This window comes from Chanodichthys erythropterus, chromosome 13, assembly GCF_024489055.1.
Source record: "Chanodichthys erythropterus isolate Z2021 chromosome 13, ASM2448905v1, whole genome shotgun sequence".
In the NCBI taxonomy this organism is placed as follows: domain Eukaryota; kingdom Metazoa; phylum Chordata; class Actinopteri; order Cypriniformes; family Xenocyprididae; genus Chanodichthys; species Chanodichthys erythropterus.
In genome coordinates this window covers 1,901,793-1,919,956 of record NC_090233.1, presented here as the reverse complement: position 1 = coordinate 1,919,956, position 18,164 = coordinate 1,901,793, and the positions used below count along the sequence as shown (strand labels likewise).

Here is an 18,164-nt window from a genome sequence, read left to right as displayed (position 1 = left end):
TCTAAAAAACGAATAATTTTTTGACTAATCAAAGCCAATATTCACTTGCATATTGAGTTTTAGTATTAACTCTTTTTTGGACCCTGCACACTGGTTCTAACTAGCATCATAATAGCTACATAATCTGAATTTCACATCAAGTTAATATAACACATTATATCTTACCAGCAATGAACCAGCAGAAGAGAAAAAGGGACACAAGTGAATTCCAGGCAGTGCAGAGACTACTCAGAGGAGTTTGAGTGCCATCTTCTGGCTCCTGAGTGCACGGAAGGCAGGACAACAGACCGAGCACCAATGCAAACACACCTGACACCAGCAGATAGATGGGAATATAGGGCTGCTTTGGACAGTCATGCAGATATATTGCACCTGTGAAAAAGAAGGGAGATGATAGGCTTGTTTATATGCCCAAAAATGAACAAATGTTTATAAAGACCTTAAATAATAAAGACGTACCAATTGAGACCTGAGCGATGGGCAGGGCAGTCACAATGAGTTTGGAGATTACTGTGAAACATTTGTTAGAGACAATTAAGTAGTTTTTTCACGCTTTTCTCAGTTTTGTAATAGATGCTCTAGTTTTATCTATACTTGGACAAGGTTTACGCATAATATGTGTTTGTATATCCTACCATGAATGCTCTAACACTCTAGCTATGTAGCTCTCTATAAATTTCAAAGCATTTTCAAAGGACAATCACCATTAATAACATAATTTAATGAAGCATCACATTAACATTTCACACACAGAGAACAAAGTAATTGTGAATACTTAGAATGGGTGTGCTGAGTTTGGGTGGTCTGCGAATATTCTGCAATAAGCTTCTGTCTTCCATCGTCTTTACTTCACTCTGGCCTGACAGAAAAAAAAAACAGAAATGTATATTATATATATATATATATATATATATATATATATATATATATATATATATATATATATATATATATATATATATATATATATATATATATATATATATAGTGTGTGTGTGTGTGTTTTTTATATTTTGTGGAGGAAACTGGGTAGATTGACAAAAGTGACAGTGGATGTAAAAAGTCTATGCACTACTCTGGTTTTTGTGATGTAAAAAATGGAACAAGGATAAATCATATGAGAACTTTTGCATGTTTGATGTAAAAATTGCGACTATTCAGAGAAAAAAACTACCCCTTTAAAAAGTCAGAATTGTGATATAAATGAGCACTTCTGAGAAAAAAAAAATCAGAATTGCAATTTATATATCTCTCAATTCTGACTTTCTTTTCTCAGAATTGCAAGCTTATTATCTATAATATATTGTATATATATTCTGACTTTAGACCACAATTATGATCAATATAATCCTTTTTTTTTTCTTCACTCAACTGCAAAATGTATTTTTATAATATTCTCTGTATATTATAATGTTTTTACTCAAGTAATGATTCATAAAAAATGAAAACCAAAACTAGTATGGAATAATTGTTAACATTAGGGATAAGAAAGCTGCAAACAGTTTTAATTTCCAAAATTAATGTACAAATGATTCTGTACCTCTTCTGGGTTAAAATGGATGCAAATGCAATAGGACGATTAAAATGTTAAGTATTGTAAAAGGTCTTTCATGACACTCCATATGCTGGGATGTGAATTTGATAGGTGCTTGATATAAAATAAACAGTGCTTTAAAAAGTCCTTGAATCTGGTGTTCATGAAAGAGTGGGACCCTGACCCCAGTACACAATCTGTCGTCTCATTAGGAGCATGCCCAGACGTTGTCAGTTGCTGCAATGAAATTTCAGCAAAATGGACTAGCCTGCTGCATAATGTTTTTACTTTGATTTTCAGGGTGTCTTTGAATTCAGTCCTCTGTAGGTTGATAATTTTCATTTCCATCAAATGATGTGGCATCCTTTCATTCCTAACACATTGAGAAATGTCTTTCTTCCTCTTTAAGAAGGTGAATTTTATCAAAATGAATGTTATAATATTGTATCTATTTCAATGTCTTACTATATTTATCCTAAATCATTTTTTAATGTTGTGCAGCAAAATATTTAATCTTTTTCATGAAATAAGTAGTCAAAACGAATTAGTCAAAATCATCTAGTCAAAAACAAAAATGCCTGCTGACCTGGCTCTGCCAAATTTTCACTTCACAAGGCCAAGTATGGTAACCCATACTCTGCATTTAACCCATCCAAGTTAGAGGACAAATTCAGTGCACAAACATTAGGAGCAGCAAGTATTGAACACACACACACACACACACACACACACACACACACACACACACACACACACACACACACACACACACACACACACACACACACACACACACACACACACACACACACACACACACACACACACACACACACACACACACACACACACACACAAAACCCGGGTAAAAAAAAATTCACACTATTTAGAAACCTTGATCAGGAGTAGGGTCAGGGATTAGTATTTATGATACATGTATTTCAAATACGTATTTCAAATACAAAATAGTATTTTGTAATTTGTATTTGATAGGGTTGATGAAAATGTCTTTGTATTTTGTATCAAAATACTTTAATGTTTTGTATTTTTAAAATACTGTAAAATACTTTGTAAGAAGTCTACATGAGGACATCATAAAATTGCAGCCTCTGATTGGTGCCTACTCAGTAGTTTGCAGAGACTTGAGATCAGAACAGAAAATGTATCCATATGGAAGAAGGTGGTCAAGAAACATGCAGGCTGACAGCTTTCCATCATTTTTTTTTGGTGTAAATTGCTATAATTTTTAAGAGTTCATATTAAGTTTTGGTGTTCGTTTTGGTTGCCTAGGCTAAATAGTTTACCAATTTACATAATTTTCTTGAAAACAATTATACCAAGCAGCAGCCCCCTATATTTATGATTAACAATCAAATGATTAATTAGTTAGAAACTAGTTGCTATGAACACAGGTGCCATCAGTTGTCTTCTTATAAATGACTTGTTTGTCATTGAGTCAGTGTTGATGATGCAAAGTATGCCCTTCATTACCAAACATTAAGTAACTAAATTAGCATACAATTATGAGTCATTTGCAAACATTAAACTGTTGGTTACTTTAAAACTAACCTTCATCTAGGAGATCACAGGAATATGTTAAAGGTTCTCTAAGCAATCCTGGATGGAGTAACTTCCTGTTGATGTTCGAAGTGTTGCCAAACAAAACAGAGGCTAGCTAGACCCTCCCTCCTTCTCCTCCTCCCCCTCCCCTCCGTGCTTCCTGAAACAGTCATGAACGCGCATTTAAAATCATTCTTGTCGGTTATTGGCTGGAGCATGCACTCTAAAAAATGCTGGGTTAAAAACAACCCAAGTTGGGTTGAAAATGGACAAACCCAGCGATTGGGTTGTTTTAACCCAGCGGTTGGGTTAAATGTTTGCCCAACCTGCTGGGTAGTTTTATTTAAACCAACTATTATTTAAAAATTGCTATATGGCTAGCTTAAAATGAACCATTTTTAGGTCTCTCCAGAGATCAATTGGGTTTAAGTCAGGGCTCTGGCTGGGCCATTCAAGAACAGTCACGGAGTTGTTGTGAAGCCACTCCTTCATTATTTTAGCAGTGTGCTTAGGGTAGGGCCGGCGCAAGCTCAAATGCTACTCTAGGCAGAGCACGATCATGCCGCCCCCACCTCACACTTACAATTAGGTATCCTTAAGATGCATGTAAACAAATTTATATTTTCTTTATCTCTAAAATAAAAATTTGCAAGCATGTTTTCAGATTTTTTTTTTCATTCTGCAACGTGAAAAAAGTACACAATGCAACAGCTGCATATAATTTCTGTTTTATAATAGATAGTGTACAGAATAAAACTAAACATATGCACACAACTTTTTAGCTCATAAGTACTGGAGGTTTCAATTTTTTCTTGACTGATACACACAAACACACATTCACACAACTAATAGCCTACATTTCAGAAGCGTGCGCGTCAGGCTTTTGCAGCGGCAAATGCTTTGAGGCCTCTGTTTCCAACTCATCAGCCAATTGTCTTGCGCTGGACAGCACTCTGTCAAAATTACTGTCAGTGCGGTATTCCACAAGGAATTGCTTTGTCGCGTTCAGCTGTTCTGTTGCATGTGGAATGTCAATGTTCATTACCTGCAGTATCTTGCTGGTAATATTTATTTCATATAAAATGTCATACCATGTAATGACACTGCACAGGAATGGATACGTTTTGATTTTGGTCGCAATGTCTCTCGCTTCACATCTGGCTCTGACACCATAAGCGCCCGTCAGGGCATCATCCTCTGCTATTGATAGAAGAGCATCATAAACATCTCCTAAATGGTGATGGATAGGTTTGAGTGCTTCAATCCTGCTTTCCCATCTAGTATTGCTGAGAGGCTTAACTGTAAGGCCACTGTCACCTATGTGCCATTTTAACACCTGCCAGTGAGAAGTGGAAGCGATGAAAAATAATTCCACAGCCTGTAGGCAGCACGATGCCACATCATTCACCACTAAGTTAAGAGAGTGAGCACTGCACGCGACATAGAATGCCCCTGGATTTATGTCCTGCACTCTCTTTTGGACACCACTGTGTTTCCCCAGCATATTTGATCCGTTGCCGTATCCTTGACCTCTCATATCCATTATGTCAATCACTAGATCGCCAAGTTTCTTAACCACGACATCTGTCATGCCAGCACCGGTGGAATCCATTAAATGCGCGAATTCTAAGAAATGCTCCTTAAAGGTGCTATAGAGGATGTTTTGTTTTATACATTTTTGCAATATAACTTGAAACGGTCTTTACTTACTGATAAAAGACTATTTATTAGGTGCACTGAAAGGAATAATATTAATATACATCATCTGTGCACAAGGTAGGGCCTTAAAAACATCATTTAAAAAACTCAGTAACAGTCTTTGGTTTCTCAGGTCTTTGGATCCTCTGTTGCACCTTTAACCCTCACACAACTTTCCAGTGCTGTCACAAAGCGCACAACAACAGTCATCTGTTCTGTTCTACTCGCCTCAGGTGTGCAGTCTAAGATTAACGAAAAGTATTTGACTGATTTGAGCATTGTGAGAATTTCCTGCTGAATCTGAGATGCAAGCATTCCTATGATTTCATTTTGAATCTCTTTGCCCAAATAATGAACATGAGTTTCCTTAGACTGTATTCTTCTGATGTGCTCTGCCATAACACTATCAAACAGTTCAATTGTCTCTACAAGTTTCAAGTTTACAACAAAAGCAAAACGTTGCGTCCTTGCTAATCAAATAAACCAGCCATGGTCTGTCCAGTTTCTCCCCGTTAGCTAATGTGCGACTGTAATGAGCCTCTGAAAATCTCCTGTTCCAACTGTCTTTTGGGAAAATAATTCCTTTGGTTTGATGTGGCCCTCCCTGTACCAAAGTGTCTTTAAGTCCAGGATTTATTACTGCTGGCCATTTGCTGGGATCGTGACACATTTCCTCACCTTCTGAGGGTAATATTTCTCCCTGCTGTTCCGTCTGTCCCTCATCAGACGAGCTAGTTATGGCTAAGCTGTCTGCCTACTCCAGCACATTACTAGCAACTTCCACACCTTCGCTGTCATTAGCATGGTCGCTGCTGATTTTTACTATGCTGTCCTCTTGACTTCCAGAGGCAATGAATTTCCAAAAGGTACCTCTTTGTTTCACCAGTGCTTGCTCTTTTAAAAGCAGTCGTCTTTTGTACTCATGACCAGATAATTTTATTAATTTTGACATTTTTGAATATACATTAAAGTATTTTGCACTTATATATTAATTGATGCCGCTCTAAGTGGGGTGGGGGCAGGGCGCGGCCGGGCGGGTGGGAATTTTATTATAAATTTAAAGTTAATTTAAATTTATACTAATGGAGTGGAAAAATGCTGTTGACAGAAGTGTGATAACTGCAACCTAATGTAAAACAAACAAATACATTAATAATTCTCTCTCTCTCTCTGGCTTTTGCTCTCTCGCCTTCTCTCTCTCTCTTGCCGCCCTAGCTGAGCTACCGCCCTAGGCGGCTACCTAGTTCGCCTATAGGCATGCGCCGTCCCTGGCTTAGGGTCATTGTCTTGTTGGAAGGTAAACCTTCTGCCCAGTCTGAGGTCCTGAGCACTCTGGAGAAGGTTTTCGTCCAGGATATCCCTGTACTTGGCTGCATTCATCTTTCCCTCGATTGCAACCAGTCGTCCTGTCCCTGCAGCTGAAAAACACCCCCACAGCATGATGCTGCCACCACCATCCTTCTGTTGGGACTGTATTGGACAGGTGTTGAGCAGTGCCTGGTTTTCTCCACACATACCGCTTAGAATTAAGGCCAAAAAGTTCTATCTTGGTCTCATCAGACCAGAGAATTCTCACCATCTTGGAGTCCTTCAGGTGTTTTTTAGCAAACTCCATGCAGGCTTTCATGTGTCTTGCACTGAGGAGAGGCTTCCGTCGGGCCACTCTGCCATAAAGCCCCGACTAGTGGAGGGCTGCAGTGATGGTTGACTTTCTACAACTTTCTCCCATCTCCCAACGGCATCTCTGGAGCTCAGCCACAGTGATCTTTGGGTTCTTCTTTACCTCTCTCTCCAAGGCTCTTCTCCCCCGATAGCTCAGTTTGGCCGGACGGCCAGCTCTAGTAAGGGTTCTGATCGTCCCAAACATCTTCCATTTAAGGATTATGGAGGCCACTGTGCTCTTAGGAACCTTAAGTGCAGCAGACATTTTTTTGTAACCTTGGCCAGATCTGTGCCTTGCCACAATTCTGTCTCTGAGCTCTTCAGGCAGTTCCTTTGACCTCATGATTATCATTTGTTCTGACATGCACTGTGAGCTGTAAGGTCTTATATAGACAGGTGTGTGGCTTTCCTAATCAAGTCCAATCAGTATAATCAAACACAGCTGGACTCAAATGAAGGTGTAGAACCATCTCAAGGATGATCAGAAGAAATGACAGCACCGGAGTCAAATATATGAGTGTCACAGCAAAGGGTCTGAATACTTATTTCAGTTTTTCTTTTTTAATAAATCTGTCAACATGGGGTGCTGTGTGTACATTAATGAGGAAAAAAATGAACTTGATTTTAGCAAATGGCTGCAATATAACAAAGAGTGAAAAATTTAAGAGGGTCTGAATACTTTCTGTACCCACTGTATACTGTAATATGGGGACGCAACACTAGAGCTTTTATTTAAACGTGGCTGCAAGCTGCACTCGTCCAATCAATGACAACGATACAGCAAGTAAACAAATAACGATGTTAGCAGGGTTTAGCAACATAGTTTGAAACATCAGTTTATGAATACCTAGAAGTAATTGTTAACTCCAGGTAGATTATGACCAGTGTGAAACATGAAGCAAGATAACTCTGGATTCCATTTATACACGGTTTAGAATATCCCAGGGTTAACTTGTTCAAGTGTGAAAAGCCCTAATAGGTACACTGTAATTAAGTGCTGTAAAAACTACAGCATGCTTTTACAAGAAGATGGCTGCATATCAATAATAAATTACATTACTTGCGTGACAGCAATATATTCTGGGGACACTCCTTGGTTTATTGAACCTTTGGATCACATAAATAAAACACTGCTAAAAATGTCAATTTAACAGATGCATTGTGGGATCTTTACCGGTCGGGATTATTGTTGTGAAGATGAGCGATTCACAATAAGTGACTTAAAACTGGATTACACTACATGACTTAAAAAAAAAAAAATCATATTAGATTTAAAAACAAGGTATCATACACTTTGTGTACTTGTTAATTAATCTGAACGACTGCAAAGTTTTTCTAATAACAACATACTCGCAGAAGCACACGCACACCGGAGCTGAAGGATACACGCAAATGCAGGAGCTGCTGGTGGTGCATTTATGTGCGGTCTTGGACAGTTTTTCCCAACCAGCGTGTGCCGTGACAGGTTGTCAGGTGTGCCGTGGGAAATTATAAAATGCCCCCTGAAAAATTAAACAAATAAAATAAATCCTATTAATAAGAATATTGTCGCTGCCAGGTGGAAACAACGTATCTCTATAGTTCTTCATTTTTGTTTTTCTAAGGAGAATTATTTTTTTCCGCATCGGGGGCTTTTAAGGGCCTTTACATGCTCAAAAACTCTTGAAAATTGGCACACACATTGGAATCTGTGGCCATTGGGATGCCACAAAAAATGGGACCCGGACATGGCAGGGGGGCTCGACAGCGCCCCCTTGAATGGTGTCCGAAAACTTGGTCCATATATCAAACATGCTTACATGTATTTGTATGAAACTCGGTACACATATAGACCTCATTGGGCACAACCACTTTCATGCTCGAAGTTATACGCCAGCTCAACAGGAAGTCGGCTATTATGGGTTGTTTGAAAAACGCACGCTCTGGAATTTGATATACTCCTCCTAGGCGATTAATCCGGTCACCACCAAACTTGGTCAGAATGAAGTCAAGACATTGAGGATGTAAAGTTGCGAGCGGATTTTTGATATCTCGAATGGTTTGGTTGTGGCGAGGCAACAAATTTATGGCGAGAAAAGGGAAACAGGAAATGTATTATAACCTCTGCAAACATTGATTGGTGTGCTCAGCTGTGTGCTCATTGTAGGAAGACGATCACATGGATGTGACTATTGTGAGTCAAAGTTATAGCACCATCAACTGGCAGCAGGAAGTGTGTTACTTTCAAAATGCTCATCACCCTCAATTTTTTACCCAATTTGCTTCAAACTTAATTAAAAATATGTCAAGATATAACGAATGAAGACCTGTAAAAAGATTTTTAATATTTTTCAAATACTGTTGCCATAATAGGAGGTGTGCGCTGAGGCTCCGCCTTGACTCATTTCATGTGTTTGAGTTTGTCGAGGTAAGAGCTCCGCGGGTGAAAACAAACACACTGGATAGCCGCTTTATAGTACAAAATGAAGTTGTGATTGTAAAAAAAAATGAGGCACTAACACTGTTTTTCATGTTTGATACTGTAAAGCTGTATGATTTTAAGCAATCTATTGAATAAAGTGCTATATGAAGACCTGACATGACTGGGGTGCTACTTTGCAGAGTTTGTGCTAACATTCCCATGCTGTTATGATCAGACGCTTTCCTTATGCTTTCTATAATAAATGCTTGCTGTTTTCTCATTTTTGTTGTTTTTATTTTGTTACTGAGAAGAAAGTGCACGGCACATATTTACATATCTAAACGTCGATCTCAGCAGTGTGGGCGGCGTCACATGTTCATTTACAGTATATCGCTGGTCACACATTTCGAACTTCGTTTTACTCCTAAACGAAGAACAAAAAAGAACTTTGTTTGAAGTATACCGGGGCCTTTAGGAGTAGGGGTTGGGTTAGGTGATAGAAAATATCATTGACCCGATTTAAAATCAATGAAAGTCTATGCAATGTCCTCACTAAGACCTAAGACAAACCTGTGTGTGTGTGTTATAAAAAGTCATGTGCTGTGTTTGCAAACATCATGTACAACACATGTCTTTAAATTTTTTATTTATTGATATAATTCAAATTTATTAAAAGTCACTATTTAAGTAAATTTCACTTGAGTTTATAAAAGTGGCTGTTTAAAATAAACTTGCATAAGTGAGCAGAAAAATTTAGACATGTACCTTACTATTACCTGAGACTGATATTAAAATAGTCTTTGCAGGTTCTGTGATTTGGCTCTATTTATTAATTTTATAATTTTATTTTTTATACCACACATATTGAAATTTAATGAAAGCATGCTTTTGGAGCATAAGACTGTTGCACAAATGATAGTTCAGGAAGGTTTTAAAAGCATATTGCCCACTGTGCACAGTTGCCCTGAAGCCACCGGGTTGGCAATGCAACCGGGCTTGGGCCTGCCCATCACTGCTTGCAGCTACTTTTTTCATTTTATTTTTTTAAAAATCAATGCTATTGGTCATCCATCACGCCTGTATTTGGGTTTTTACAAATATTTAACCAATGAAAAGGATTTAAAAGAACTTGTGAATAAACCCCGTAACTCCATTGGATCCTCAAACGATCAGTCAAAGCTCCAAATCAGTCATAACTCCACGTCTACACCCCTCCTCTATAGTGAAAGATGTGTTGCATGCATCTCTGCTCATTTGCAATGCAGTAAAGAACTGATGTTTGAATAAGTACAGCATTTTCTTTACTCAAGAAACACTATGTTTATAAAGGCTAATGTTTTTTGTATTTAAAGAGCGTAGAAGAGTCTTATTCTGGTATTTGCCATCTTAGCCAATACTGTTTTATATAGGTATCCTGTGCATAGTGCTTTATATTTTATATCACACAATGTTTTTATATGACACAATGTTTAATTATTTAAAAAAATATGAAGTTTCCGCCCAACAGAGACTATGTGTAAATTGGTTTTATCATCACCATAACCGACTTAAGCTCAAGTTTCACATTAAATGGGAGTAATTATTTTAATATAATGTCCAGTTTAATAGACCCATTTGGAGCAGACATCACAGTTACGTCACTTGCAGCTGCGAGCACATATGGTTGCAGAAAAAATAGCAGTAGCAAGTGGAGGAAAATGTGCAAAATCCAGAGAATAAGAGAAAAATGTTTTGTTGTGCCTCTAGATGTTGGAATCGCAATGCAAAAAATATAGTCTTCATTTTTTTTTATTGAATACCGTCTTTGAAAACGCCCTTTGATGCTAAACGGAGAAGTTTATGTTGCAAGATTGGACTGATGAAACCTGCAATGATTAGTCTACTATTAAAGCAGGAATTTGATGTAAACAGTAAGTCTACATAATATTCACATTTGCAATTCATAGAGGACATACATTGCAGTTACAGCAAGGAATTATATTTAAACCTATAACATTTTACATAGATAACTTTTAAACATAGCCTATAACATTTTTATTTCACAATTAAGAATTTTCTTGCATTTGTGTGTTTAAATCTCCCAGTTCGGACTGTATAACTTGCAATTGTGAGTTTCACAATTCTAAAGGGGAAAAAAGACAGAATTGTGGGATATAAACATGCAATTCTGAGGAAAAAAAGACATCTCTCACAATTCTGTTTTTCCTTCTAAGAAATGTGAGATATAAACTTAAAATTAACTTTTTATTCTCTTATATTCTGTGGCTTTCATAGAATCGGTCTTTGTCAGGTGACGTCACACTCGTGAAAACTGAAGTGCATTATGGGTGTCGCCGCCATTTGTGGGGTATCCAAACAATCTCTGTATCGGTGTAGAGTTATTTCTTCTTTGGCTTCTTTTCATTGTAAAAATGGCACACTTTTGTTGTGTGAAAAGCTGCAATAATATGTCCCACGATAGAAAATGTCAAAAATTTTACTACGAGATTAGATTTAGTCGTTTTCCTTCTTGAAAAAAGGCTGTATGGAGAGTATGTAGAGGCAATAACAGAGGCGCCGGATCGCATGGGTTGCCGCGGTGAGACGCAAAACATCACTTTCGTCAAGATATCTCCATTCATGTATGCTTGCTTTCTACATTTTCACAAAGGTAAGTTAGAGATTTCTGTTTTCTAAAGTGGCAAACGTTATAGCAACACATTTTTTTTGGATTGTATGTGCTATGAGACAATAGTCAATTTAAACTGAATCCCTTTACTTGAATATGTCTATTTTTTTTTTATTCTTAATTTTGCTAGGGCATTTTTATTTTATATACTTAAGGTACGACGTTTTTGCTCTGTATCCATATGCTGATTCTAATTTTCTGACTTACTTTTTACAGCTGTGGTCTTATGTTATGTAGCTAAAAACCTTTTAATTTCATTGCAGATCAGCCTGCTTAAAGATTATGGAGACTAACCCCAACTGGACACCATCCCTCCCTACATTAAGGCCACATCAGCATTAAACACAGGCTGTGTCTCAATCAGCTCCCTAGTTCAGTAGTTGGGGCACTGATCAGGACGGTCTCAGTCACAAAATTTGTATACACAATATACTGATTCAAGAGCTCAGAGCTGATTGAGATGCACACACAGACACTAAGTAAGACACTTTCCAATAAATGTGCAATAAATTAATGTTTGCAAATTTTAAGCAGCAACATATTGACAAGCAACGATTGTCAACTTATTTTTCACAGTCGATCAGAATAGGCAAGTATTGTTTTAATGGCATATTTACTTGTGAATGTCCACTAAATGTCCAATGTAGTGTGATTAACAAGGCTATTGAATACGGATGTCCGAATATAAAACCAACTTTACCGAAGTCAGTCAGCTGACACTATGGTCCATCAGGCTGGAGAAAGTGATCATCTTCACACTGAGAAGATGCAGGAGGCTGGAGGAGATGGTGATCTGCATGTGCATAAGTAAACCGACTTGATATGTACAGGATGACTGATGTTTGTTTTGGAGATGATGATGTTAATGTTAATGTACTATACGGGTCTGCCAAACCTGGGAACCTTTATGGCGTTATTACAATTTTTTTTTTTTTTTGTGCCTCTGATTCCAGACGCAACAAATACAAATTTCAAATGCTTCTGTGAACCTTAATGTACCTCAGATTTGATCTGCCTGCACAACACTTCTTATGTTTCCCCTGAGACAGTATACAGAACATTCAATGAAACTGTGTCATATCTATATGCAAACCTGAAGCTTTCAGCTGTATGGGCAGACAGAGATGATTTGCACAGAAAAATGTCTCCTTTGTTTAAATACAGAGTAGCAGAGATTATTGAGTGTTTTGAGATTTTCACAGAGAAACCATCCAATCTGACAGCGCATGTTTGAATCTTTTGTAGAATTGTAGTGTAGAAATGTGCTGATGCTTTATCCAGTCTTGCATGAACAATAAAGCATGTATAATTAAATTTTTCAGGGTGATTTGTAGATCTATTTTATGAGTTCACAGGTATATGCACTTATAGTATTAACCGGATAATTAATAATATACACAATCTGTAAACCAGATATTTAACTTACACGACATATCTTTGTTTTTTATTATTAAGGCCTTTGGAAAAAAAAAAAAAAAAAAAAAAAAAGACCCATAATGTCATTGACCCAGACAACACAGAGGTAGATGGAGGACAATAATTTACAAATTATTTTGGCTCTAAAAGGTATACTATATCAGAATGTACTATAATAAAATACACTTAAATTCTACATACATCTCTGATGATGCCTTGTTTATTGGAACAATGTTTATTGTGTTATATATTGGTTTATGTACTTAATGCAATAAAGAAAAAAATGCATGAAAAAAGGGGTAGTATTAGTTGAAAATTCTTCCTGATCACAACACTAAACTACTGTGTTATCGCAGTCCTTCGTTCAGAATATGAATAAATCCTGCACCCAGCCATTAATGAAATGTCTGTGGGCTTCGAGGGATTTATAGTTTTTAAATTGTTCACTATGCATTTATACCATAAACAAGATAGTTAACAATATTTAAGTATGATGATTTAGGTAGCAATGCGGGGTCAGCAGCACTCCGACTTACTGCAGTCAGTTCGTACAGATCTATGTTATGAATGGATGAAAATTTCCCCAAATAACGGCCCCTGGCATCTTTGGTGAGTTTATCGCGATATGACATTTTAACTTTTTTCTTGTGCTTCTTCATTTTTGCTAGTTATTTGCTTGTTATCTCTACTCGTGTAATCTCTTTCATTCTCACAGTCAGCAGGGATACCACAAATATGGCGCCGCGGTGACGTCACACACAACAAAATCACGTGTCTGACAAAGACCGATAGGGTATGTGTCGAACGTCACATGACCAAACCAGAAAACTGGTCTAATTGCATTGCTTGTCAGGAAAAGTGTTTGTAGTGTAGTGATATCGCGAGAACAGGGGGTTGGACGAAAGAGGGATCACAAGAGTTAAGAGAGTGATCAAGTAGTTGAGAGTGTGTTAATAAAAGTTGAAATTAACAACAATACAGGTTAATGAGATGAACAACACTACATAAATGGCAACGAGGATAAACACAAAAAAAGAACAATTAGGATTACTGTTTAACTCTCGCTTGAAACGACATCTGGATCTGAAAGACTGACTGAGCTGGCATGGAGGGCGAAGAAGAGGCCGTAGCACGTAGCACGAACATGGAAAGACTCTTACAGATTCTTTGAGCTGGCCAGTGGAACTATCAATGCTGCCAATGCGGTAAGACGCGCAACTTTATTGCATTGGTGCTCCGGTGTAGTGGATTATCGCGAATCTCCTGGGTCCCAAAGATTCATATACAGAGACTGTAAATGCATTGGATGCTTACTTTACTCCACGGAAAAATGTTGTGCTGGAAAGACACAAATTCCGATTGACGCGTTAAAGGGTTAGTTCACCCAAAAATGAAAATTCTGTCAGTAATTACTCACCCTCATGTTGATACAACCATGTAAGTCTTTCTTTCATCTTCGGATCACAAATTAATATTTTTGTGATTAAATATGAGCGGTGGAATACTCCTCCATTGGCTTTAAGGGGGCACAAACTTGTCCGTCCAGAAAGTCAGTGAAGAAAATGTTTAAATAGTCCATGCCACTACAGTGGCTCAACCGTACGTTTCTCAAGTGACGATAATACTTTTCGTGCGAAAAAAACAAACAAAAGAACGACTTTATTCAACTATTCATTTTCTCTCTTGTAGGCCTCTGACGTTAGTTCACGAGAGCTCCATGACGCATGCGCGAGAACTAAACTGACGACGGTCTTCTTCTACTACTACTTGTTACTGGCTGCTCACTCCTTAGGAGTATTACCGCCACCTAGTGTTCAAGATGAAGTGCTGGCATAGCCGGAAGCGCTAAACTTTGTTTACAAGCAGGTGAACGCGCGCGCTGTATGTAAAAACCATTATTTGTAAATATGTTGGCAGATTTTGACGTATTGAGTTTGAGTTGGTCTATGACGCAGTCTATTTTCAGCTCCTTAAAATAAAAATGCGCCGGCAATGCGCCTGAACACACCTCTATTTTAGACCAGCACACCCATGGGCACACTAACTGGTGCAAATACATTTACTAATTTAAGGACGTGGCGCTGAACAGGAAAACGTGAATGGCACCGGACGCAAACTAGCAAACACACTTGCGCTGCGCCTTGCATTGCTCCTTGCGTCGCATTACGCCGGGTGTATTATAGGGCCCCAAGTGTTATAGATGTGGGCTGACAACACATAAAGCAAATGACTCTGGGGCAAAATCAGCAACTTGCCTGTACTGCAGAAAAACTGGTAATTATGCGCGTCTTTGCAGAAAGAAAAACAACTCACAGGAGTATAAAAATGAAAAATACAAGGCCAAAGACAAGTCAGACCACAAAGACAAACCAGTGAAAGCTGTAAACGACAATTCTGATTCTGATGAATTTGTGTATTCAATTGATCCAGAAGGAAAAGAGACCATAAGAGTTAATGGAGGAGGCTGAAGATGGTCATAGATACAGGAAGTGGAAGAAATTTAATTGGAGAAGAACTGTATCATAGATTGTTTGCACAAAAAGTTGAACTAAAACAAAGAAAGAGAAAATTCTTCGCCTATGCACAGACACACCCTCTACACTGTGTGGGATTTTTTGAAGCACATTTCCAATGGAAGGACAATGTCACCAAAAATGATATTTTTGTAATCAAAGGAAGTGTTGAGCCACTGTTAGGAAGACGGTCATGCTTTGACTTAAAGATTTTGAATACCACAGACCAGGTCGCTGCAATTGAAAATTCGGCAGAAAGATTTCTGAAACTTGAGGCTGAATATCACACTTTGTTTAAAGGACTGGGACAAATCAAAGATTACAGCCATAAAATATCAGTGAATGAAAAATTCAAACCTGTAGCTCAAGCTTTAAGGAGAGTACCCTACCTGATGGTAGAGGCTGTGAATCAAGAGCTGGACAAAATGCTGGAAGATGGCATCATAGCAGAAGTGCATGAAGGATCTGAATGGGTGTCAAATATTCTTTTAATTCCTAAAAAAGACACTAAAGAAATAAGAGAAGTGAATAAAGCGGTGGTAAGAGAAAGACACCCAGTACCAACAATAGACAGTATACTGCAAGCAATGCAGGGAGCAAAGGTGTTTGCCAAACTGGATGCACATAAAGGTTTCTGGCAAGTTGATCTGGCACCTGAATCCAGAAAACCACATTGACCACATTCATTATACACCGAGGATGCTACCGTTTTAGGAAGGTTCTGTTCGGATTGTCCAGTGCGCCTGAAGTATACCAGAAAGCCATGGACTCATGTTATGTGGGATGCCAGGTGTGGTGTGCTACATGGATGATGTGGTCGTGTTTGCTGGAAATGAAAAGGAGCTGGAGCAAAGACTGAGAAATGTTTTTCAAAGATTCCAAGAAACTGACCTTGAATAAAGAAAAATGTTTCTTTGGACTTAAGCAGATTGAGATTTTGGGTCATGTCACAGCAGACTGAATAAAACCAGATCCATGAAAGGTTAAAGCAGTTTGTAACGCTCCCAGACCCAAAAATGTTGCACAGTTACGTTCATTCTTAGGCACTTGTGGATTTTTGATGAAGTTTGTTCCCAATTACGCAAATCTGTCTGAGCCTCTCAGAAAACTGACCAGACAAGGACAAGAGTGGCAGTGGTCATATGAAGCAGAAAATGCGTTTAAAAGACTGAAAAAAAGAACTAACTAGTGAGCCATGCCTACCATACTTCAACATAAGTGCTCCAACAGTTGTCATTAGTGATGCAAGTCCAGTCGGACTTGAAGCAGTTTTGCTTCAGACACAAGAAGATGGAGCTAACAAGCCTGTAGCATATGCAAGCCGCTCTCTGACACCCATGGAAAGGCGTTACTCTCAGATAGAGCGGGAAGCCCTAGGGTGTGTATGGGCGGTGGAACACTTCAGAGCGTATTTGTGGGGAGGCAAATTTACTCTTCAAACGGATCATCGACCTCTCATTTATATGCTCAATCCAGAGAAGTCAAAGCTTTTGCCTCCTAGAATACAAAGACTTGGACTAAGACTGTATCCATATGACTACACGATTGAACACATTGCAGGGAAAGACAATGTTGCAGACTCACTTTCTAGACTTCCTTTACCAGAAACTAAGGACAACAGTTATGTGGACACGTATATGGACAGAGTGTTGTCTGTAAATATGATGGATGTACAAGCCTTGACTCTTGAGGAACTTAAAAGATCTACAATGGAAGATACTACCTTGACGCAACTGATTTCCATAGTGGAGACAGGACAGTGGCCTGCCACAATTCCTGAAAGTCTACATCCATACAAATGCTGCTCAGATGAGTTGTCAACCCATGATGGTCTTTTGCTGTGGGGACACAGGATTGTTCTTCCTTCCAAGCTGGTTCAGCAACCTTTGAAAATTGCACACGAGACACATCAAGGTGTAATTCGCACAAAGCAATTTTTGAGAAGCAAGTTTTATTGGCCTAATATGGACACAGATGTAAAAAGAATGGTCAAAAACTGTAATGCATGTGTTCTGAATCAACCCTTGCATGATGATCAACCACTACGTTCAACGCTGCTCAACGCTGCTCAACGCTGCTGCCTGTCTGCTGTCTGACCTACGCTCGGAGCTTCGTGGAGTTTATCCTAAATCCTTCTCTTTATTCCTATTCACATAATATAACTTTCTTATTTTCACTAGATTACTTAACCTATTGCATAGTATTACATCAAAACATAGATGCATAGTAAAACATCAAACAGGTTCTCCCCACTCAGTGACGCACCCACTGAGAATCCTGTTGAAAGTGCCCTAGTAATTGGCGATTCTATTACACGGAACGTGAAAATAGAGACACCAGCCACCATAGTCACATGTTTGCCGGGGGCCAGAGCACCTGACATCAAAGCAAATTTAAAAGTGCTGGCTAATGCTAAACGTAAATATTCTAAAATCATTATCCACGTCGGCACAAATGATGTTCGATCACTAAAATTAACATTAAAGAGGTGTGTGAACTCGCAAATTCAATGTCAGCAAAAGTAATTTGTTCTGGCCCTCTTCCTGTTCGTCGGAGTGATGAGATAGTTAGCAGGTTATCAACACTCAATGGCTGGCTGTCTAAGTGGTGTGCGCAGAATAATATAGGTTTCATAGACAATTGGAAAAGCTTTTGGGGCAGACCTGATCTGTTGAAAAGAGATGGTATTCATCCCTCCCGGGATGGTGCTGC

General features: G+C 38.4%; 1 protein-coding gene across 8 annotated transcripts in view; it reads right to left on the bottom strand.

Moving 5' to 3' along the window:
- The window catches only part of LOC137033815 (transmembrane protein 272-like), a 77,798-nt gene that overhangs the window by 9,169 nt on the left and 50,465 nt on the right, over nucleotides 1-18,164 (bottom strand). For 6 of the 8 annotated variants that reach the window (XM_067406139.1, XM_067406141.1, XM_067406137.1 and 3 more), the window contains 3 exons: nucleotides 776-859; nucleotides 460-510; nucleotides 166-372 (listed from right to left, as the gene is read on the bottom strand). In XM_067406139.1, the coding sequence (XP_067262240.1) occupies nucleotides 166-372; nucleotides 460-510; nucleotides 776-839 (322 nt within the window). In that variant the 5' untranslated portion in view covers nucleotides 840-859. Of the gene's footprint in view, nucleotides 1-165; nucleotides 373-459; nucleotides 511-775; nucleotides 860-3,103; nucleotides 3,255-17,175; nucleotides 17,580-18,164 lie in introns of those variants that run through there. The other 2 variants (XM_067406135.1, XM_067406142.1) reach the window with 2 other exon arrangements.